The sequence below is a fragment of the Pantherophis guttatus genome, chromosome 9 (genome assembly GCF_059756535.1).
Source record: "Pantherophis guttatus breed Tessera chromosome 9, ASM5975653v1, whole genome shotgun sequence".
Taxonomy (NCBI): domain Eukaryota; kingdom Metazoa; phylum Chordata; class Lepidosauria; order Squamata; family Colubridae; genus Pantherophis; species Pantherophis guttatus.
The window spans coordinates 2539017-2562500 of NC_142071.1; the positions used below are offsets into that span (position 1 = coordinate 2539017).

Here is a 23484-nt window from a genome sequence, read left to right on the forward strand (position 1 = left end):
CCTATTACTATTGGTACTATTATTATAAACTTTTAATAAGGGCCTTGGGTGCAGTCCCAAAACAACTGGCGCACCAGTTGAACACCATGGGCATCGACAAATTTGCCATCAGTCAATTGCAGAAGGCAGCTTGACTTGGAACAGCTTCCATCCTGTGAAGATATCTGTAACACCGTCAAACATCCAGATCGGCCTATCTCAGGTCCCTGGGTGGTATTATTATTATTATTATTATTATTATTATTATTATTATTATTATTATTATTATTATTATTATTAAAAATGAAATGACAAATGAAAGCACATCTCTTTCCCAATCGAACAGAGGGCTGCAGGCAAGCCTCAGGTCCAAGGGGCAAGTTGGATACTAGCGGGCTTCTTCCTTGGGTGTCCTGTGACTTGCGTGCAGCCACAGTAGCTACCCATCTGCACCAAATCCAGAACTGGAACCTCTGTGTTCTACTTTTGAGAAAGGCCTCCCCCTCCCCCCAAGTCACCATCGAGACACCACCCTCCCAAGTCCAGCCTGCTGAATTCAACTTCCCCGGAAACCTGCAGGCCCCACCAAGGCCAGTCCTTCTCAGCCACTATGGGAGCCTAGACCCAGGACGGAGAAGGTGGCCCGGTGTTTGCGCAACAGGAGACGGATCTTCTCGTCATCGGAGTCTGGATCCAAGGGCTTGTTGTATTCATCATCCTCATCAGAGACGGTGCGCTCGCCTGGTCCAGCTCCTGCTTGTGGGGAAGAGGAGGAAGGCTCCAGGGCACTCTTCTTCCTCCATTTGGTGCGCCGGTTCTGGAACCACACCTGGGAAGGAGGGGGGGAGGGAGGCAAGGCCATCAGGGATCCTTGGGTTACAAGAACATGGCCTAGACTTGAACTAGGGATGGGCAACCTAATAGCCCCTGAGACATCTAAGCCCCTTGGCCCCAGTCTTGACCAGAAGTTAATTGGCCAAATGTGATTGACTCTTCCCAGAGAGTCTGTCATTGTGGGAGGAAACAGAAAGGAGGAACTGGTTGTTACAGAGAAGGAAGAATGAGAGTGGTGGCTCCAGGGGTGGGCTTCAAAAACTTTAGCAAGGGGTTCTCTGCTCGGTTGTTGGGTGGGCGTGGCCATGGTGGGCATGGCCTAGTCAGCACCATGGCGGGGGTGTTTTTGCCCTCCCCGGGCTCCTTCAAAACTCCGGGAGGGCAAAAACGGCCTCCCCAGGCTCCGGAGGCCCTCTGGAGGCCAGAAACAGGCCCGTTTCCAGCCTTCCCAAACTTCCAGTAGGCCCGTTTTTTGCCCTCCCTGAGCCTCCGCGTGTGCTCTGCACTTACCTGCATCCAAAACAGGCCACCTGGGGACTCTTGGGAGGGGCAGGGTGGGGTGGGCGGGGCCAGCCAGGAGTGGTGTTTGGGGGTTCTCCAAACTGCACAGAATCTTAGCTAGAGGTTCTCCTGAACCCCTGCAAACTCCCAGCAACCTAGCAGTGGCTCTCAGGAAGATAAATTTAATAGACTTCCTGTTGCAGTTGCCACTCTGCCTTGGAGCACAAAGATCTGGCAAAATGTTGTACCCTTGATGGAGTCTCCGACTGCATGGTCTAGACCAGGGCTGTCAAACTCCTGGCCCGCAGGCCAGATGTGTCACGTGCTGGCCATGCCCATGCCCAGTTTAGCGAAGGGGGGGAAGTCCTGATGCATCACGTGATGCCGCCGTGACGCCGTGAGTTTGACACCCCTGCTCTAAATAATTAAGTGATTTGATCACTTGGCTCAAAACCTTTAGAGGGTCAAAGTAAAGTACCAAGAATGTTTTCCACTACACTGGGACACAGACTTAAATAATAATTAAATAATTAATTTTTTAAATAATTAAAAAATTGAAATGTTTTCCTCGTTCTCATGTGGAAGAAGATGCCATTTTCTAAGGCAGAAATGCCTGCGTTATTTGAAGTCTCTTTCTCCCATCCACCCGCTTTGGAACCATCAATTAATTTCTGCTCGTATTTATGAAGATTTAATCCCACCATTAACCCACTGACAAGCTCATCAGATGAATTGACTGTACGCGCTCCAATGGGGTGGCTGTCTTAATGGGTTGTTGAGCTTTTAATTATTAATTTAGAGGCAATCCATAGCCACGTTTATTTTTGCAAAAAAAGAGAGGGCGAAAGAACACGGTTCAAAAAGGAGTAACCAAGACATCAAAACTCTTGAACTTTCAATGAGCCATCTCCAGCTTGACCCTTTCCAAATGTGAAAGGACTAGGAGTGGTCCACAGGGATAGGGTGATTTTTATGTGGGTCACATTAAAAAATGGCAGGGCTTCAACTGCGTGAAGGTAACTACCCTGTTTCCCCGAAAATAAGACCCAACTGGAAAATAAGCCCTAGCATGATTTTACACGATGCTCATAATATAAGCCCTACCCCCAAAATAAGCCCCAGTTAAGATTGTCAGCCAGATGGATGCATTTAGTACCGAATTTCCCCAAAAATAAGACCTACCCAGAAAATAAGCCCTAATGCGTCTTTTGAAGCAAAAATTAATATAAGACCCGGTCTTATTTTCGGGGAAACACCGAAAGTACCATCCTGACTTTTTTGACCCCGTCCCTGAAGACATCTCCGGAAAGGACTCTCAACCACTGAATTCCTTTACCAGGATGTTCAAAGCTAAAGATTTTCCTGTAAACTGAAAAAGATGTACCTCCAGTAGATTGTGGGAAAGGGTCAGACTGGGCTTGGTTGCCCTCAACACTTCAGTTCTTCATACCCTACTTGAGTCCCAATTCAGCCTGTCAATCTGTCACATACTCTTGTGAGGATAGGCAGCTGTCATGTTGACATGAAGGCTGAATTTTAGAAAAATAAACGGGCAGCTTTGTTAGGAGGAGGTTTCTGGCACAGGCCAAACTTGACTCGGAAGCGGCTATCTTTTTGGCGCTTTCTGCTCATGGCAAACTGGCAGCCTTAAAAGCAAAAGAAAGCCCTTTGGGTGCAGGGGTGGGTTGCCCCCGGTTCGGACCGGTTTGCAAGAACTGGTAGTAAAACCGGTGGGAGGCTCCACCCACTGACCTGGATGTCATCAAAGTTGATCTGCGCATGCACAAAAGAGTGTGCATAGGCATGATGCAAACCAGTAGTAAAGGTAAGTAGAACCCACCCGTAGTTGGGTGTCTTTCATTTTAACATTGGGTAGAAGTTCAATGAAGACAAAAGTGTCATCATGTCTGTGTCTTTAATTGACGTGTCTAGGGCCATCCAAAGCCTGAAATAGATTTAGCTGCATCACCTTTTGAGTTGAGGAAATGGACACAGACTCAATTCTGCTCCATCATTGGAGGCGGGAGTTCTGTTTTTATCCCAAGGCAAGATGGGCACTGCCCATGCACACTTTTCAGGGGACCTGCCAAGTTCGAGGTTGATAGATAAATTATAGATTAGAAAGAGAAAAGTGATGGATGATGCTAGATAGATAGAAATAGATTATAGAGAGAGAGGTGATAGATAATGACAGATGATAGATTAGAGAGAGAGAAAGGTGATAGATGATAAATAATATCTGATAGATAGACAGAGATGATAGATGATAGAAAGGAGATGATGATATATGGATAGACAGACAATGATATGAGAGAGAGAGAAAGAGAGAGAGAAGCTAGATAGATGATAGATGATAGATAGATAGATAAATAGATAGATGATAGATGATAGATAGATGATAAATGACAGTGATGATAGAGATAAATGACAGATTGATAGATAGATAAATGATAAATGACAGATAAAAAGATAGATGATAAATGACAGTATAGATAGATAGATGATAGATGATAGATAGATGATAGATAGATGATAGATGACAAATGACAGACAGACAGATAGATAGATAGATAGATGGATGGATAGATAGATGATAGATGGATAGATAGATGATAAATGACAGTAGATGATATAGATGATAAATGACAGATAGATAGATGATAGATGATAGATAGATGATAGATAGATGATAGATAGATAATAAATGATAGATAGATAGATAGATAGATAGATAGATAGATAGATAGATAGATAAGAGAAAGAGAGTGAGAGAGAGAAAGATAGATAGATAAATAGGAGAGAAAAATGATACATGATATAGACAGGCATGTAAATAGATAAGGTGTAAAAATCCTTCAAAGGAGCTCTCTCGGACTATGTGTGACTCCTGCAGAGCAGCTGTTTTTAAATCAGAAGTATAAAGAAGCAGCTTCCAAAGTAGACACATACTTCTAATATGCGTGCCTACTAGGTGCTTTGTAGGCACTTCCAATAGATGATGGATGGATGGATGGATGGATGGATGGATGGATGGATGGATGGAGTGATAGGGCTGACGGACATCTCAGGCTCCGCCTCTGTCTTTGACAGCTCCATTCCCTCTTTCCCCTCGGAGCTCTCAGGTTGCCTTAATGCTGACCCTGACTCCCACGCCACCAACCCTTGGCCCTGAGGGTCTACCTGCCTTGTTCTCCAAAGTTTGAGTATGCAAAACTCACCTTTACCTGGGATTCACTCATGCCCAGGGAATATGCCAGTCGTGCCCGCTCAGGCCCAGCCAAGTATTTGGTCTGCTCAAAGGTTTTCTCCAGGGCAAAGATCTGGTGGCCTGTGAAGGTTGGCCGTGTGTGTTTCTTCTTGTGGAGGCCATCACCAAGGTGCCCTGCGGCTGTGTGAAGGGAGACGGGCAGCATGGTCATTGACTGGCATCCAGCTTCCCCCAGGGGCAGCACTCAAAGCTAACTAATGTTTTGAACCCCAGAGCTTCTGGGCAGGATGATTCTCTATAATTTCTTCTTTCCCCATGCTGGACGTTGATGGAAGCTGAGCTTACTTGATGTTGAAGGCTTCAGCAACTTCCCAGGAGACTTTCTTTAGCAATAGCCCTTAGACTTATATACCACTTCACAGTGCTTTACGGCCCTTTTTAAGCGGTTTATAGAGTCAGCCTCTTGCCCTCCGATAATCTGGGTCCTCATTTTACCGACCTCGGAAGGATGGAAGGCTGAGTCAACCTCGAGCCGGTCAGAATCGAACTCCTGGCTGTGTGCAGAGTTTGCCTGCAATACTGCATTCTAACCACAATGCCACCATGACTCTATACTGCTTCACAGTGCTTTTACAGCCCTCTCTAAGCGGTTCACGGAGTCAGCATCTTGCTCCCAACGATATGGGTCCTCATTTTACCCACCTAGGAAGGATGGAAGGCTGAGTCAACCTTGAGCCTGGTGAGATCTGAACTGTCGAATTGCAATCAGTCAGCAGAAGTAGCCTGCAGTACTGCACTCTAACCACTGTGCCACTGTGGCTCATAGATGGAAAGGTGCTGTCACCCATATTCGCTGCATAAGACGCACAGATATTTCCACCCTCTTTTGTGGGGAAAAAGTGCGTCTTATGGAGCGAAAAATATGGCAACTTTCTCAGTGAGGGGACATTTTTACATTTGGTCCAATTTCAGCCTTTTCCTTCACGGATGAGCCAATCTGCCAGATCTTGGTATTTATGCCCTTGGGTCTGTAGTACCACCTCTGGGATATCCAGATGAAATGCCAGGGGCTTCTTAAAAAGCTCACAAACACAAGAGCCTGGACCTCTCCCCAAGAAAGAAGGCTCTAGTTAGAGCTGTGTGACACGACAATCTGCAGACTCAGTTTTGAAAGCAGTTCCGTCCATTTGCCTCTTTGAATCGACGTTCTAAATCAGGTTGCCCAGCTCAATCCACACGTCATCCCTAGTCAAATGTGCAAACCAGCATCTGCATTTCCTGCGTCGGATGAGGAGAGCACCTCTTCCTCCTCCTCTCCTGGCCACTTTTTACAGAGGCACAACGGAGAGCGTTTTAACAAACTGCATCCCTGTTTGGTTTAGTGGCAGCGGCACTTCAGCTAGAAAGCTCCTACAGAGAGTGGTGAGGACAGCAGAGAAGATCATAAGAAGCTGACTTCCTGTCATTCAGGATGCTGCTTATAAGCACTATGTGCTTAGAGCTCAAAGCATTGTGAGAGGCGCCCACACACCCACTTCACGGTTTGTTTCTCTTGCTCCCCTCTGGGAGGGGGTTTTGAAGTATTTCTAGCGGGACTAACAGATTCTGTAACAGCTTTGTTCCCTCTGCCATCCATCTGGTAAACTCACAAGATTTGTTTTTCCCGCCATGTACATGTATACATCCGGACTAGACAGTGTTGTTTCTCTGTTTCATATAATATATGTGGGTATATGCGTAATTTTGTATTTATTTATTTTTTCATGTTTACGTAGGGCATATTGGAGGTGCTGAACTTTTGAGAGCTGTGTGCAACGAAATTTCATTTTAATGTATGCCGATTAGTGTACTTCCAAAGTGACAATAAAGTTATTCTAAAGTCTAAGTCTAATCCAATGCCTCAAAATCAATTAACCCTCTCAACGTACGTTTAATCATGCATGTGCCGATCGAGAGAAATAGTGGCATCGCTTTAACTAGTTGACTCCCAAATTTGAATCGATTGAAATATTCAGAGCAAACAGCCAATCCCAATTCACCCTCTGCTGTTTTTTTTTTAAGGGGTGTGTGTGTGTGTGTTTGTGTGTAGGTGTGAACGAGTGAGACTTTACTATGGTTGTGTCCCTGTCCCTTTCTACCAGTCCAATACATGTCATTTTAATAGCTGAAGCTTGTCTCGGAGTGTGTGGTTTTGCAGAGGTCAACCATAGAATAGAATAGAATAGAATAGAATAGAATAGAATAGAATAGAATAGAATAGAATAGAATAGAATAGAATAGAATAGAATAGAATAGAATAGAATAGAATAGAATAGAATAGAATAGAATAGAAGTAGAAGTAGAAGTAGAAGTAGAAGTAGAAGTAGAAGAGAGGAGAGGAGAGGAGAGGAGAAAGAGAGGAGAGGAGAGATGATGGGAGGAGAGGGGAGGGAAGGAGAGGAGAGAAAAGGAGAGAAGAGAAGGAGAGAAGGGGAAAGAGAGGAGAGGGGAGGTGAGGAGAGGGGAAGGGTGGAGAGAATGTAGACTAGACTAGACTAGATAGACTAGACTAGACTAGACTAGACTAGACTAGACTAGACTAGACTAGACTAGACTAGACTAGACTAGACTAGACTAGACTAGACTAGACTAGACTAGGATAGCATAGCATAGCATAGCATAGCATAGCATAGCATAGCATAGCATAGCATAGCATAGCATAGCATAGCATAGCATAGCATAGCATAGCATAGAATAGAATAGAATAGAATAGAATAGAATAGAATAGAATAGAATAACAGAGTTGGAAGGGACTTTGGAGGTCTTCTAGTCCAACCCCCTGCCCAGGCAGGAAACCCTACACCACTGCAGACAAATGGTTATCCAACATCATCTTAAAATCTTCCAGTGTTGGAGCATTTACAACTTCTGGAGGCAAGTTGTTCCATTGATTAATTGTTCTCACTGTCAGGAAATTTCTCCTTAGTTCTAAGTTGCTTCTCTCCTTGGTTAGTTTCCACCCATTGCTTCTTGTCCTGCCCTCAGGTGCTTTGGAGAACCATGTTTCTAGGAATCTCAGTTTGCGCAGAAGATGGTAACCTCTAGAGCCTGCTCCGGAGTACAATTGGGGGGGGGGGTTTCTGCACCCTTTGCTGTCTCTCTCTCTCTCTCTCTGCAAGATAAATTCCAGTATGGAATATCTTTTTGCTTCTTCTCCACTGAGTCCTTTTTGGGGGGTCTACGATGATTCGAAAGGCTAGGAGATTCTACCCAAGAATGCAATGAAGTTTTGGGGTTCAGATGGCCCCCACCAGCTCTTCAGGGTAAAAAGAAAGAGAGTCCTTTTCCTCACAATGAAAAAACACGGGGTCGATAGTTGGCCCTGCCCTTGCTACTAATGAGTTGCTCCTTGCCTCTTTCCTAGCTCTTAATTGAGCTTCCTATCAGCTACCCTGGACTCCCTGTCACCATCCGTCATTCCAAGGGGCACTGGGGTGGCAGCTCAGATCCAGAGGGTTTTTGGCCTTTGTCTAGGAAAACGAGCAGACCAGGAAGATTCGAGAAATCTTTCCGTTCCCCCCACCCCCTCCGGTGAATCTGGTGGGCTTCTTAGAAGGCCATTTAAAAAACAAAAAAAAAATTCTTTGTGATGCTAAATTTCCAAACAAAAGTGAGTGCAGGAATTTGAGGCAAGAGGACAGATAGGCACAACTCCAGAAATGGGGAAAAGTCATCCGTGAGTGATGCAGCAGAGGCAAAACCTCTGCACATGTTCCATCACGGACTTGCTGTTCTAACTCTAGCATCTCTGAACTTTCTCTTGATTTGGAAAGAAGGACCAGGGGAGACAGGATAGCAGTCTTCCAAGATCTCAGGGGCTGCCCCAAAGAAGAGGGAGTCAAGCTATTCTCCAAAGCACCTGAAGGCAGGACAAGAAGCAACGGACGGAAACTAAACAAGGAGAGAAGCAACTTAGAAGTCAGGAGAAATTTCCTGACAGTTAAAACAGTGGAACGACTTCCCTCCAGAAGTTGTAAATGCTCCAACACTGGAAGCTTTTAAGAAGAGGTTGGATAACCACTTGTCTGAAGTGGTGTAGGGTTTCCTGCCTAAGCAGAGGGTTGGACTAGAAGATCTCCAAAGTCCCTTCCAACTCTTCTATTCTAATTCTAATTCTGGTTTTGTTCTGTTGTTCTGTGCTATTTTCTCTCTTCTCTTCTCCTCTCCCTCCTTCCTCTTCTTTCTTCCTCTCTCCCTCCTCCCCTCCTATGCTTTCTCTTCTCTTCTCTTTCTCATTCTCATTCTCATTCTCATTCTAGTTTTGTTGTTCTGTGCTATTCTATTCTATTCTATTCTATTCTATTCTATTCTATTCTATTCTATTCTATTCACATTACTGCTGCGGAGGTTTGTACGTTCCTCAGCCTTGGCGGCTCTATCATGTTCTATATTTATCAGCAACTCCATAAAATGTAGCCTATACTCTTATTTCTATCGAAAAACAGCCCATCTCATCCCTTAGAATCTTATTCAGATCGCCCCTCTTTCCGGGACCTCCCAACGTCACTCAGCCTTCCGTTCCAACAAAAATCCACATTCAGCTTCCTCGGCAAATTAATCCTCCCTTCTATATAGTTTGTGCTCCATTTTTTTTTCTTCCCCCTCCCCTCCACAGTGGTATCTTCTCTACAGGAATTGGGTTGTAAGAGCTCTGGAGCTGAGACCTGCCCATGTCACCTTGGAAAACACCACACATTTAAAACCAACCAGCACCCCATAATAAGTCACTGGAATGACCGCACAAATCCTGGGACCAGGTTCCAAGTCTGATTAAGTTTTGCTACCTATCCTTCGCCCTTTGAGACCAATGGCACCCCCTATGGGGTGCTCTCAACCACCACCAATGATCACCGTGTCCCCATGCCATGCAGCTTTCCCCATGCCTAGTTTGTTACTTACAGTTGCCACATACTCGGCCTTCGTGCCATTCCTGGACTGGTTCGGCCCAACAGCTCCTGCCCCTGGCTCCATATTCGCTTCCCGTCTTGGCGAAATTGCCCATTTGGGGACCATAGTACATGCCTTGGGCGCCCAGTCCATTGAATCCCCCAACATGGGAGTAGCCGGAGAGGAGGATGTTATTTGGAGGAGCCACCGGTCTGCTGAGGATGTCACTGATGCCGTGCGGTGTGCCAGACGCCAACTGGGCACTGAGTCCAGGAGGACTGAGTTTGTAAAAGGAGTTTTGCATTGAATACTGGCACATGGGGGTTTTCACTTCCGCGAACGGGGACAGGGGAGGGCCGTTGAGGAGAAATGTCCCCTGCAGGTTGGAGTCCATAGCTCGACCGCTTGCTGGCAAAGGCGCCTACCGAGGAGTGCCACTTCTACGCTTCCCAAGGCGCTTGGCTCGTTGGCAATGCCATCCCGAGGCCCTAGGAATGTCCACCAGCGGTTCTTTCTGGAAAGCCCTTTTGCTGGGATCAAGGCAGGTGGGACCCCCGAGCTGCACTGCTGGCCGAGGCAACAGTGACCCAAGTCCATGAGTTTCCTGCAAATTCTGAAACCAAGACTGAGTGACTGACTGGCCAACACGCTGAACTTCAAAGGAAGCTCCCTCTCCTCTGATAAAAGACTGGGCTGATTAGAATATCAGCCCTCGGATAGGTTGGAGGCCTTGGGTTCTCCCATTTCTCATTGGGCTCCGTTTGAGCGCAGGACCTGGATTGGCTGCTCGGAGATAAATGGCCCTTTGAGAGCTCCACGGTCAACACCAGAACCTTAACACATGGCTAATAATGCTGGCAGGAGGGAGGAGAAAAAGATAGAGGAGGCTGCCTTTGCTTTGGGGGGGTGATGGATGGAGTGAGAGAGGAGAGAGAGAGAGAGAGAAAGACAAAGAGAGGAAGAAAAAGAAAGAAGAGAGCGGGAGAGAGGGAAAGAAAGAAGGAAGGAAGGAAAGAAAGATAAAGAAAAAGAAAGAAACAACAAATGAAAAAGAGGAGAGGGGGAGAGGGGGAGAGAGAGAGAAGGAAGGAAAGAAAGGAAAAGAAAGAAGAGAGAGGGAGAGAGGGAAAGAAAGAAGGATGGAAAGAAAGAAAAAGAAAGAAAGAATGAAAGAAGAAATGAAAAAGAAGAGAGGGGGAGAGGGAGAAAGAGAGAGAGAGAGAAGGAAGGAAGGAAAGAAAGAAGAGAGAGGGGGAGAGGGGAGAGAGAGAAGGAAAGAAAGAAAGATGAGAGAGAGAAGAAAAAGAAAAAGAAAGACAGGTGGAGAGAGAGAGGGAGGGAGAGAGGGAAAGAAAAAAGGAAGGAAGAAGGAAGGAAGGAAGGAAGGAAGGAAGGAAGGAAGGAAGGAAGGAAGGAAGGAAGGAAGGAAGAAAGAAAGAAAGAAAGAAAGAAAGAAGAGAGAGGGGGAAAGGAAGGAAGGGAGGGAGGGAGGGAGGGAGGGAGAGAGAGAGAGAGAGAGAGAGAGAGAGAGAGAGAGAGAGAGAGAGAGAGAGAGAGAGAGAGAGAGAGATCAACCAAAGGAAATCTAGACAGAGAGCCCAACTTTACAATTTAGTAGCATACAACCTCCTAACATGATGCCTGTAGGAGAAGACCTTGAGATAGAAAATACAGATGCTTTTTTTTTTTTTACAGTAAAGCCAGCTGAAGTTCCAGGAGGACCAGACAAGTTGGATCCTTGGGGTTCCAGCCCTCCAGGAAGAGGTGGAGGAAAGAGAAGAAATGGGGTAAGAGCAGTCTTACTTTCCTGCCTGAATAGATTTCTGATGAATAGATGGATGGATGGGATAGAGGGATGGATGGATGGATGGGATAGATGGATGAATGGGATAGAGGGATGAACGAATAGATGGATGGATGGGATAGAGGGATGGATGGATGGATGGTTGGTTGGGTGGGATGGATGGATGGATGGATGGATGGGATAGATGGATGAATAGATGGATGGATGGGATAGAGGGATGGATGGATGGATGGTTGGTTGGGTGGGATGGATGGATGGATGGATGGATGGGATAGATGGATGAATAGATGGATGGATGGGATAGAGGGATGGATGGATGGATGGTTGGGTGGGTGGGATGGATGGATGGATGGATGGGATAGATGGATGAATAGATGAATGGATGGGATAGAGGGATGGATGGATGGATGGATGGATGGATGGATGGGTGGGTGGGATGGATGGATGGATGGATGGATGGATGGATGGGATAGATGGATGAATAGATGGATGGACGAATAGATGGATGGATGGGATAGAGGGATGGATGGATGGATGGATGGGTGGGAGGGTGGGATGGATGGATGGATGGGATAGATGGATGAATAGATGGATGGATGGGATAGAGGGATGGATGGATGGATGATCTAAGCACAAAATAACCAGATAGTTTTGGGGCGACAGCCACCAGACTAATTCTTTCTGATGTATGAAGCAGTCATGATCATCTAAGATGTGGGTCTGTTTGATCAGATCAAGGACCACTTCTGGATCTACATCCTCGGATGAAGAGCACCACAATGCTGCCAGAAAATGAAGCTTCTTGACAGCTAAAAGGAAAGAAATGAAAATGCAATGCCCCAGAACTTTTACACACACACACACACACACACACACACACACACACACACACACACACAGACAAAGAAGGACACTACTAGGACTTTACTCCCTCTTTTAAACAAATACCATCCTTTGCCAACCCTAGGAAAGCTTTCGCTCCTAACCTTACTTCTCCTCACTTCCCCCTCCCCCGGTTAACGTGACCCCCGAAAGTGCCAACAGCGCCCAAGCTTGGTTGAGAAAAACAGACACACACCCCAGATACCCAGGCAAGTCAAAAAAGCAGCAGAGGCGACACCAGAGTGGTGTTGATTTATTTATTAACTTGGATTCTGGTAGCTGGTGGAGACGGAGGATGGTTCTATACACTGGAATTGGGGATGGAGGGAAGACAAGATGGAGCCAAAAGGCTCAAATTTCCATAACAATAAAAAAGAAAGTAAAAGTAATCCCAAAACTTCTAAAAAGCATCTAGAGTGCAGACACTGGCAGCATTCTCTAGGCATTGCCCTCCTTGACAGCGCCAACTAGCGATCGGCGGGCAAAAGCGGCGCCCCCCGCAGGCAGGCGAGAGGGACGCAGTTCACAGCTCAATTTTTTTTGTTTTTAAATTTTCTATGCACTACTGGAGGCCAAAAGCATGGGGGCGGAGGGCAGGGGTGGGTGGGTAGGTGGGTGTGGGTGGGAAGGCCCACGCCGGAATCTAGGGCGATGCCGTGTCAGCAATTTGGTGGGGGTGGGCAGGCCATACAGGCTGCAAATCAAGGTGATGGGAGGGTGAGGTGGGGTACGAGGAAGTTTGTTCCTTGCACGTCTGGATAGCGACAGTTAGTCTCCCTGGGGAGATGCCTGGCATGGCTTTTAGCCTTTCCTCCAACGTTCACTGCCTTCCTGCCTTTCCCCCCAACCTCCCACCCCCACCCCACAAGCACTTCCTCCTCCTGGTTTGCTCTACCTGGGCAGGGCCAACGTGGCAGGGTCCCAGACGCAGGGGCCGAGAAAGTGGCGCTGCAGTCGGGGAAGAGTGCCATGCTGCCACGGGGTGACCACAGAGGAGGGTCAAGGAATCCAAGATGGTCCATGCTTCCTCTTGATCATCCCCTTGACTGCTGGGTTATCCCCTGTGCCCACCCGCCCTCAACCCACGTGCCCCTTGTATCCCTTGGGGGCCTCCAAATGTTGACGCAGAAGTCAAAGGAGCCGCCTATTGCTCGGGACAGTTGTCCCAAGAGTGTAGCTTGTTGGTGGAGGAGGAGGAGTTCTCCCAAGCATTGGGGGCAGCCAATCTTGATGGTGGGGGTGGGGGGGATGGAAGAAAAAGGAGGAAGAGGAGGAGGAAGAGGAGGAACATCACTTCCTCCATGCCAGGTCTGATCAAGGAAGTTGCTGGCGGGGGAGGAGGGGGAAAGGGGGGCAAGTGGGAAGGAATTCAGTTCCCCCCAGCTAGGACTGGTCCAAGAAGTGTTGGCAGGATGCCACGTCTGTGCTGAGTGAGGAGGCCCCCTGGGGTCCTCCCGTACGGAAGTGCAGGCAAGGGTACCACGCTGCCCTTCTCCTGAGCAACAGATTGTGCTGGGTGGAGCCAAGCATCGGCGCACACGGGCGGTTGCACACTTCCAGCCCGGGGCCAAATTGCGGGAAGGCGCCGCGATGCGCACCCTTGGTGGTGTGCCTCAGTAGAGGCTCATGAACTAGCCCTTCTTCTTCTCCTCCTTCTTCCTTTCCCACCCGTCTCTAAAACCACCACTCTGCGTGTGTTGGGCGTGAGTGGGTGTGGGCACGCCTGTGTGCATGTGTGTATGGGTTCCAAGGAGATCGGGAGGAGGCGGGGAGACCTTCCCGATTCGAAGACATTCTGATTCTCCCCTCGTCTCTCGTTTTTCCTTCCCAAAGGGCTGGCTGCCTGCGGACGCTTCCAAGGATTGGAGCCGAACGCCGTTTTCTGCCGAACGCCTCGGTCGTCGGTGTTTGCATAGTAAGTAATCTGTCCATATTCTATTATACATGAGATCTCAGCATTTATCCAAGTCACGCTTTCCATCCCAACCTTGGGAAGAACCACTGGGCAGAGTAGCCAGAAGGGCTCCAGCGAGAAGCCTTCTGGGGTTCCGGATGGATAGATGGAGAGCTGAGCAGAGAGGCAACCCGAAGGGCTGAGCTGGGGAGGATGGGATGGCGAGTGATCTCCGTCCAGCTTACTCCTTCTTCCCCAGGAGGCCAAGGCACCACGTCAAAAGAAGGGGCTTTGGAAAGAAGGCCCCCGCCACGCACACGCAAAACACACAAAACACAATTTTTTGCATCCGTTTTTTTCCTTCTCCTGGGGAATTGTCCCGGCCCCCTCTCCTCTTGAAGTCAGGAGAAAGAACTGTAGCTCATGCGTCGGCAGTCGGTCGGTCATGCGGATTAAGACGGTAAAGTTATGTCTCTTACGGAAATCATGCCATTTAACCTAAAGAATCGCAGACAGACAGCCCTGCCTCTGGAAGCTCGTTGCTCCACTCGCCTGGCCGCATGGAGAGGAACGAGGAGAGTGGAGGTTCAGTGGATGGGTGTTGAGGTGAGGCCCTGGAGGAAGAAAGAAAGAAAGAAGGGAGGGAGGAAGAGGAGAGGCTGGTACCGTCATTCACAAAAGAGCCCTTAGCAATAGCCCTTAGACTTATATACCGCTTCACAGTGCTTTCCAGCCCTCTCTAAGCAGTTTACAGAGTCAGCCTCTTGCCCCCAACAATTTGGGTCCTCATTTTACCCATCTTGGAAGGATGGAAGGCTGAGTCAACTTTGAGCCGGTCAGGATCGAACTCCTGGCAGTGGGCAGAGTTAACCTGCAATACTACATTCTAACCTCTGTGGTACCAGGAAAGAGAAGGAGAAAGGGAATAAGAGAAGGAAGGAAGGAAGGAAGGAAGGAAGGAAGGAAGGAAGGAAGGAAGGAAGGAAGGAAGGAAGGAAGGAAGGAAGGAATAGCAATAGCATTTAGACTTATATACCGCTTTACAGTGCTTTGCAGCCTTCTCTAAGTGGTTTACAGAGTCAGCCTATGGCCCCCAACAATTTGGCTCCTCATTTTACCGACCTCGGAAGGACGAAAGGCTGAGTCAACCTTGAACCTGGTAAGATTCGACCTGCCGAATTGCAGTCAGCCAGCAGTCAGCAGAAGTAGCCTGCAGTACTGCACTCTAATCACTGTGCCACCGCGGCTGCACCCCCTGCTAAGAAGTCTGATCTACCAATCTACCGACTTCTTCAAGTGAAAAGAAGGACCAGGGGTGACACGACAACGGCGTTCCAATATTTGTGGGGCTGCCACGAAGAAGAGGGGGGAGGTATAAGATCCCCATCCAGGCCCCCACAGCAAGGCACAGTAGCAGCAAGCAGGAACACACCCAAATCCAGGACCAAAAATGTTGCCAATGCTTACGGTGCAATTGAAAGCTGCATTCGAACCAGGAGCCCGTTTTTCTGGGCTTCCACAGCGCATGGTGCTCCCACCCTAACTATAAACAGGCTGGCTTGGTCCTACACACCAGCTCCCATCCAGTGGTGAAATCCTCCGAGGTTTGCCACTGGTTCACTGCGCGCGCATGCACAGTGCATACCAGGTGGGTTCTAAAATTTTTTACTACTGGTTCTGTGGGTGTGGCTTATTTTGTGGGCATGGCTTGGTGGGGGGGTAATGTGACTGTGTGGGCATGGCCAGCTTTTTTTTTTTTTTTACTTTTAAAAGCAGTTTTTCTACAACCTTAAGAGGTTGCAGAAAAAAATGCTTTTAAAAGCCTCTGATGATCAGGCAACTCATCTGGGGTCGCCAAAAGCTTTTAAAGGCTTTTTTTCCCCCTACAACCTCTTCAGCCGAAGAGGTTGCAGAAAAAATGCTTTTAAAAGCCTCTGATGATCCCAGCTGAGCCGCAAGATCATCAGAGGCTTTTTTTTTTACTTTTAAAAGCAGTTTTTCTACAACCTTAAGAGGTTACAGAAAAAAATGCTTTTAAAAGCCTCTGAGGATCAGGCAACTCAGCTGGGAACACCAGAGGCTTTTAAAGGCTTTCCCCCCCCTACAACCTCTCCGACGATCCCAGCTGAGCCGTGTGATCATTAGAGGCTTTTTTTTTTTTTTTACTTTTAAAAGCATTTTTTCGGCCGAAGAGGTTGTAGAAAAAAATGCTTTTAAAAGTAAAAAAAAAAAGCCTCTGACGATGTGGGTGGGGTAAGCAAACGGCAAGCGGGCCGGGGACCGGTTCAGGGGTGTGGCCAGCCAATGTTATTACCGGTTCTCTGAACTGCTACAAATTTTTACTACCGGTTCTTGTGAACCGGTGCGAACCGGGAGCAATCCACCACTGGTGCACATCAAACGCACGCATGCGCACCACAGGCGCTACTACACAGCTCAGAAAAAGGAGGCTTAAAAAGGTAAGTAGAACAGCCAGGGGGGGGAAAGCTGTGCCGCGCGATTTAGATTTGCTAGAATTTCCTGCTTTCTAGCGAATATATATCGCTGAATATATATCGCTGAACTGGGGAGCTCTCACTCTCCAAGCCCCTGGCTTTGTTCCAGGAGCTTTCGGGGAGCTCTACTCACCCCCACTGGCTCTCCTCTCCTTCTTCTCCCGAAGGAGAGTTTTTTCAAACCACCGGACAGCTGTTTAGCGCTGTCAGGGCAGTTTTACGAGATCGCGAGGCTGGTGGTCTATGGAGACCGTCCACGACGTCCACGGAGCCAACCGGAAGCCCCGTACAACTGATTTTTTTTTTTTTACTACTGGTTTGCCCGAACCGCTGCGAACCGGTAGAATCCCACCACTGGCTCCATCAAACCTCTGAAGCCGGAGTGATGCAATAGGTGTACAAATGCATCAATTCGGTTTTTAATTGGCCTGAGGACACAAGGCCATTGTCCATGCATTACACAGCCAGAGAAGGAGTTTCTTGCCCGCTGTTCTATATAGGACAAGCCCCAATTTAGGAGCCAGTCTTTCGAAGGGGGGGAAAAAAAGCAAAGAGAATACTCAATACGGCACAGACGCAGCCATGCTGCCAAGCCACCCCGCCCCCACCAAAAGGCCCTGGGACGTCCCAACAAAAACCTAGGAAGCTCACGTTCTCCATCGAAAGGGCTCTTCAGAAAGGGAGACCTTTAGTCTGAACAAGCTCCCCATCACAGAAACCCACCCACCCATCGCAACCCAAGGGCCGTTTCAGATTGTAGCGAGAGGAAAAACACTCAAAACGAACGCCAATTCTTTTTGCACAAAGACAGAATGCCAGCCTCAGCTGTGGCGCAGAGTTGCTGGAAGCAGGCTAGCGTTGGGGGGGTGGGGAAAGGAGGGGGGAGGCATTTCTAGATTGGTTTGATGGCGCAGTTTTGCATGCAATGCACAAATGATTGGTTGAAGTTGGCAAGGGGCAAGAAAAGCCCAGCTGACTTTCATGCCTATGTCTCTAGCCTGGTGCCTTAACCACTAGGCAAATCATGCCTTTTCCTACATGACCCTAGAAGTGTGCTGGCGAACCTATGGCATGCATGCCACAGGTGGCACACAGAGCCATTATCTATGGGCACACGAGCAGTGCCCTAGCTTAACTCCAGCGCGCATGCGCACGCCGGCCAGCTAATTTTGGGCCTTCCGGGAAGTCAGGAAATGGGCTGTTTCTGGTCTCCACAGGGCCTCTGGGGGATGGGGAAGGCTGTTTTTGCCCTCCCCAGTCGCCAAGTCTGGGAAGCCTGGGGAGGGCAAAAAACAGACCTACCTGGCCCACCGTGCCATCACATGCCAAAAGCGGGGGAAGCGCAGGGGGGAGTCACATGCGAATGTGCGGGGGGCCAGGTGGGGGGCCAGCTAATTTTCGGGCCTTCTGGGCCCACCAGAAGTTGGGAAACTGGCCATTTCCGGGCTCCGGAGGGCTTGGGGTGGGGAGGCTGTTTTTTCCCTCCCTAGGCTCCAAGAAAGCCTCTGGGTGTGGGCACACACGTGTGTGACCCCCCGCCCTCCCCCCACTTTTGGCACACGACGGCAAAAAGGTCAGCCATCACTGCCCTAGAAGTGAGTGGTGCACCTCATTTATTAACAGATTAACAGAGTTGGAAGGGACCTTGTAAGTCATCTAGTCCAACCCCCTGCCCAAGCAGGAGACCCTACACCACTTCTGACAGATAGCAGTCCAGTCTCTTCTTGAAAGCTTCCAGGGATGAAGCTCCCACAACTTCTGAAGGCAACTTCTGTTCCGTGGGTTGATTGTTCTCACTGTCAGAAAATTCCTCCTTATTTCCAGGTTGAATCTCTCCTTGATCAGTTTCCATCCGTTGTTTCTTGTCTGGCCTTTGGGGGCTTCGGAAAATAACCTGATCCCCCCTCCTCTCTGTGGCAGCCCCTCAAATATTGGAAGATGCTATCCTGTCTCCCCTGGTCCTTCTCTTCACTAGACTAGCCAGGCCCAGTTCCTGCAATCGTTTGTCCTATTTTTTATCCTCCAGTCCCCTAATTATCCTTGTTGCTCTTCTCTGCACTCTTTCTAGAGTATCTAGATTCCCCCCACCTCAACTATTAAACACTGCCCTCCCCTCCCTGCCAGTATTAAGAGCAAAGGGATGATTTACCTTCAAAGAAGCCACTGGAGGGGGAGGTCATTGTTTCCCCCTTTTCAGGCTGGCTCGTTTGACTATCTGAGCCCCCATCCTGCCCCCAAGCAGTTCCGATCTCGGGACACTCCCTTGATCCTCGTCCTGGGAGGGGGAAGACCGGCAAGAGAGAGCGCCAAGCAGGAGCCCGTCGCCAGCAAACCCACGGACAGGCGACAGAAGACGGAAGAGAGAGAGAGAGAGAGGCAGGGAGACAGAAGGAGAAGGCGTCAGAGGGCAAGACGGAGAATCCAGAATCCGAACCGAGTAAGGGAACAACGCTGGGCTCAAGACCATCGCAAGCAGGTTGGGGAAGGGGTGGCGGCTGCTCATCCTCTCCAGCCGTCGAGGGGCATGTTTGAAAAAAACCAGCCTCACATCCGGACCCCTGGACTGGAAGGGGCCCTCACGATAATCACCTCTTCGTGCGCCCGCCCGTCTTCGGTATCCAGTCGCCGGACCACTTTCCGAATAATCTGTAATCAGAGAGTCAAGAGATCAAGGGTGGGCGGGGGGTGGGAGCAGAGGTGGGTTTCAGCAGGTTCTGACCAGTTCTGGAGAACCGGCAGCGGAAATTTTGAGTAGTTCGGAGAACCGGTAGTAAAAATTCTGACTGGCCCCGCCCCCATCTATTCTCTGCCTCCCAAGTCCCAGCTGATTGGGAGGAAATAGGGATTTTGCAGTAACTTTCCCCTGGATTGGGGACGGAATGGAGATTTTACAGTATCCTTCTCCTGGAGTGGGGATGGAATGGAGATTTTACAGTATCCTTCTCCTGGAGTGGGGTGGGAATGGAGATTTTGCAGTAACTTTCCTCTGGATTGGGGACAGAATGGAGATTTTACAGTATCCTTCTCTGGAGTGGGGTGGGAATGGAGATTTTGCAGTATCCTTCCCCTGGATTGGGGACGGAATGGAGATTTTACAGTATCCTTCTCCTGGAGTGAGGTGGGAATGGAGATTTTGCAGTAACTTTCCCCTGGATTGGGGACGGAATGGAGATTTTACAGTATCCTTCTCCTGGAGTGGGGTGGGAATGGAGATTTTGCAGTATCCTTCCCCTGGATTGGGGATGGAATGGAGATTTTACAGTATCCTTCTCCTGGAGTGAGGTGGGAATGGAGATTTTGCAGTATCCTTCCCCTGGATTGGGGATGGAATGGAGATTTTACAGTATCCTTCCCCTGCCATGCCCATCAAGCCACGCCCACCAAGCCAAGCCTACCAAGCCACACCCACAGAACCGCTAGTAAAAAAATTTGAAACCCACCAATGGGTGGGAGGCAGCAAGGAACCAGGCTCTTTCAAACTTTAAGGGAACCTTTGAGATGTCCGGATTTTAACTCCCAATGTCTATGGAGAGTCTCAATTGTCCAGGGTCATAGTTGTCCCAAATGTGCTTTTCCAAAAGGCAACTGGACATTCTTGGGTTGTTGTATTTATTTATTTATTTATTTGCCCTTGAAAACGTTTCACTTCTCATCCAAGGAGCTTCTTCGGTTTGTTTTGTTTTGTTTGTTTTATTAGATTTATATACCACCCTACTCCCGAAGGACTCATGTCAGTGAACGGGCACACAATAAAATACATAGATACAAAAGTTAAAAAACATAATTAAAACCAGATTAAATAATTTAGCCCGGGACAATTAAAAATCCCAATAATTGAAAACAGATTAAAATTTTCGATTTAAAAGAATTTTAAATTCTTTTTAAATTCTCGGAAGAAGCTTCACGGATGAGAAGGGAGATGTTTTCAAGGGGAAAAGGAAAAAAAAAAAAGGAAGAAAGTCCTATGCTCAAAATTGGAAAAATGGAAAGATACCTTCTGAGTTATCTGAGGAGCTGCCCCCCAAAAAAGAAGGGATCAACTTATTATCCAAAGCACCTGAGGGCAAGGCAAGAAATAATGGACGGAAACTAATCAAGGAGAGAAGCAACCTAGAACTGAAAAGACACTTCCCAACAGTGAGAACAATTAACAATTGGAGCAGAAGTTGCCTTCAGAAGTTGTAGGTGCTCTTTTTCAGAAGAGACCGGACAGCCATTTGTCCAGAATGCTACAGCATCTCCTGCTTGAGTAGAGGGTTGGACTTTATGATCTCCAAGGTCCCATCCAACTCTGCTATTCTGTTATATTCTGTTATCTTCCCTTTTTTTTTTGCGATAGGCTCACCTTCTTGGTGATAATGTTGCCTTGCTCATCGGTGAATTGTTCTTCGGTCACTTGTTCTCCAGGGATATCCAATATTTCGTTACCCTGGGAGGGGGAAAAAAAAAAACCACAAGAAAAGCAGAGATCCACTTGAGATCAGGATATCTTCTCCTCTGCCCTCTGTGCCATGTACACAGCTGGGCTCTTCCAATAATTACGTTCGTTTGTTTCATTCGTGTCAGAAACATCGCAATTAAAATAAGGCATTATCGTACAGCATACGGTAGTGGCCAAAATTGTGGAAACCTTTTGGGGAAAGTGTATTTTCGGAAACTAGCTAATAACACCACTTTTTTTTTCTTTTGGAGTCGTACCATAAAATTATATATCAATGGAAAGATAATTTAAGGAGCCTGAGTGGCGTAGGAGGCTAATGCCTCCTACTAAGGCAGCATTTAACATCCAGCTGCCTGCAATTACTGCGAGTTCAATTCTCACCAGGCTCAAGGTCAACTCAGCCTTCCATCCTTTCTAAGGTGGGTAAAATGAGGACCCGGTTTGTGGGGGCAATAAGCTGACTTTGTATAAAATATACAAAAGTATGAAGGCTATTGCTTAATGCATTGTAAGCCGCCCTGAGTCTCCGGAGAATGGTGGCATATAAAAATAAATAAAAATAAAAAATAAAATAAATTAATCAAGAATGTAACGCAATAACTTTTAGGAAGGATTTGCTATTAGACTAGCAGTTACATTAGAAAGAAGAAAAGTGAAACACGTAGAAAAAACGAGAGATACAAAAATGATCACCATGTCAGTTAATACTTAGTGGAGTAACCTTTAGCATGAATTACGGCCTTACAACGTCTTCCCATGGAGTGAGCCAAGTCTTTGAGTTCTGCAGCTGTTCTAATGTGAAACCAAGATTGAATGATGGTGTCTATTAATTCAGTTTTATTGCTGGGTCACTTCTAACTAACAAGTTTCGCCATCGATTTTCAATGGGGTTAAGGTCTGGGCTATTCTCAGGCCATTCCAGCAGTGGAATAGGATTAACTCCCAAAAAAAGTGGTGTTATTAACCAACAAACCTCAAATACACTTTTCATACAGCCCCAATTCAGGAGCCTTCTCAGGCCATCGCTTTTGCAGCAAACTATTTTTTATTTTATTTTTTTACATTGAATCGATATTTACCGACAAAGAACTAAAGCATAGATCTATTTCAAGCTATTTAGCACCCGTCATTTAGCTTGCCGTACCCTTTCTGGGATTCGAACCCGTACAACATAACATTTAAAAGATCAAATGCAAAATGAAAACATTTACCCTGTTTCCCCTAAAATAAGACATCCCTTGATAATAAGCCCAATCGGGCTTTTGAGTGCATGCACTAAAATAAGCTCCCCGCTTGAAAATAAGACCTCCCCAAAAATATGTGCAGCCGGTCCCCATTTCTTCCGGTTTCCTCCACTCGCCCCAAAATAATATGACCTCCCCGAAAATAAGGCCAAGCACTTATTTCGGGGGTTCAAAAAAATATAAGACAGGGTCTTATCTTCGGGTAAACACGGGTACCAGTGAAATAAATCTTGCCCAGAAACTAGCACTTCCTCTTATGTCCAAAAGTCAGATTCCCTGTCCAGATAAAGTCAGATAAATGCCAGGTTCCAGGCCGAACGATGCTTTTTCACCAGTTGGCCAAGCTCAACGGGGCTACTACGGAATCTTTTTTTTAAAAAAAGTTTTTTATTTTTATTTCTCATAAACACATTTACATGTACAGTCATTTCCATCATTTTTCATTCATCTTTTCTTTTAACTTTCATTTTTACTTTTTCTGGGCTGCTCTTTTACCCTTTACCTTTACTCCAACTTTTCTTCTTCTCCTCCCCTTCTCTTCCTTCCTGTTTCTCCTACTTCCTTCGTTCTTCCTCTCCTTCTCTTTCCCACTTCCCTTTCTCTTCCCCCACTCCTCTCTTCTTCCCCCTTTTCTAGCCTTCCCTTCTACTCCCTTCTCTTTCCCCTCCCTTTTCTTCCTCTCCTTTTCCCTTTCTTCTTTCTCCTCTCCTCTCTTCTCCCTTCCTCTCTCTACTCCTTCCCCTCTCTCTTCCTTCCTCTTTCTCCTCCTACTTCCTTCGTTCTTCCTCTCCTTCTCTTTCCTACTTCCCTTTCTCTTCCCCCACTCCTCTCTTCTTCTCTCCTTCTAACCTTCTCTTCTGTTCCTCTTTCCTCTTCCTTTTCTTCCTCTCTTTTTCCCTTTCTTCTTTCTCTCTCTCTCCTCTCCTCTCTTCTCCCTTCCTCTCTCTCTACTCCTTCCCCTCTCTCCTGTTTTTATTCATATTTCTTTTCTCACCTAACTCCAGAATCTTTGACAGGCACCCAAAAGCTAAGAAGAACGCCTCCTCCATCCGTTTGGGCATAGATTTTAAACTGATTTTAATTTGAACTTTTAATTTTAGACTGTTTTAATGTGCCATTGTGCATTTGATTGTTGTGAGCCGCCCTGAGTCCATTGGAGATAGGGCGGCATATAAGTCGCATTAAACTAAAACTAAACTAAACCTCCGTCCCAGGTCCGTCGCCCACCCACCACGCACGAAGGAGGGCTACCTGGACGAAGAGACGTCTGCGCACC

At 47.4% G+C, this 23484-nt stretch overlaps 2 protein-coding genes across 13 annotated transcripts in view; both read right to left on the reverse strand.

The window, feature by feature from the left end:
• Nucleotides 1–231: 231 nt before the first annotated feature.
• On the reverse strand, nucleotides 232–10897 carry NKX6-3 (NK6 homeobox 3). Its single transcript, XM_034405522.3, has 3 exons — nucleotides 9461–10897; nucleotides 4533–4702; nucleotides 232–808 (listed from the first exon to the last, which is right to left on the reverse strand). Exons 1-3 carry the CDS (start codon nucleotides 9840–9842, stop codon nucleotides 581–583), a joined length of 780 nt encoding a protein of 259 aa, XP_034261413.2. The 5' UTR covers nucleotides 9843–10897; the 3' UTR covers nucleotides 232–580.
• A 1480-nt stretch (nucleotides 10898–12377) lies between these two features.
• ANK1 (ankyrin 1) overlaps nucleotides 12378–23484 on the reverse strand; it is a 157704-nt gene continuing 146597 nt past the window's right edge. For 6 of the 12 annotated variants that reach the window (XR_015729383.1, XM_087875798.1, XM_087875793.1 and 3 more), the window contains 4 exons: nucleotides 20869–20952; nucleotides 19113–19169; nucleotides 18673–18798; nucleotides 12378–14642 (listed from right to left, as the gene is read on the reverse strand). Coding sequence is in view for 9 of the 12 variants with exons in the window: in XM_087875798.1 (XP_087731924.1) it covers nucleotides 18700–18798; nucleotides 19113–19169; nucleotides 20869–20952 (240 nt within the window). In the remaining 3 variants the exon portion in view is untranslated. Of the gene's footprint in view, nucleotides 14643–18672; nucleotides 18799–19112; nucleotides 19170–20868; nucleotides 20953–23459 lie in introns of all 12 variants that reach the window. The other 6 variants (XR_015729382.1, XR_015729384.1, XM_087875794.1 and 3 more) reach the window with 2 other exon arrangements.

What these genes read in the sequence shown, in the direction of transcription:
- NKX6-3 (XM_034405522.3), bottom strand. Translation starts at nt 9,842, where the DNA reads ATGGACTCCAACCTGCAGGGGACATTTCTCCTCAACGGCCCTCCCCTG. An exon ending in AGGCCGAGTATGTGGCAACT is followed by an intron (nt 4,703 to 9,460) that starts GTAAGTAACAAA and finishes CCCTTCACACAG; the next exon opens with CCGCAGGGCACCTTGGTGAT. An exon ending in TGAGTGAATCCCAGGTAAAG is followed by an intron (nt 809 to 4,532) that starts GTGAGTTTTGCA and finishes CCTCCTTCCCAG; the next exon opens with GTGTGGTTCCAGAACCGGCG.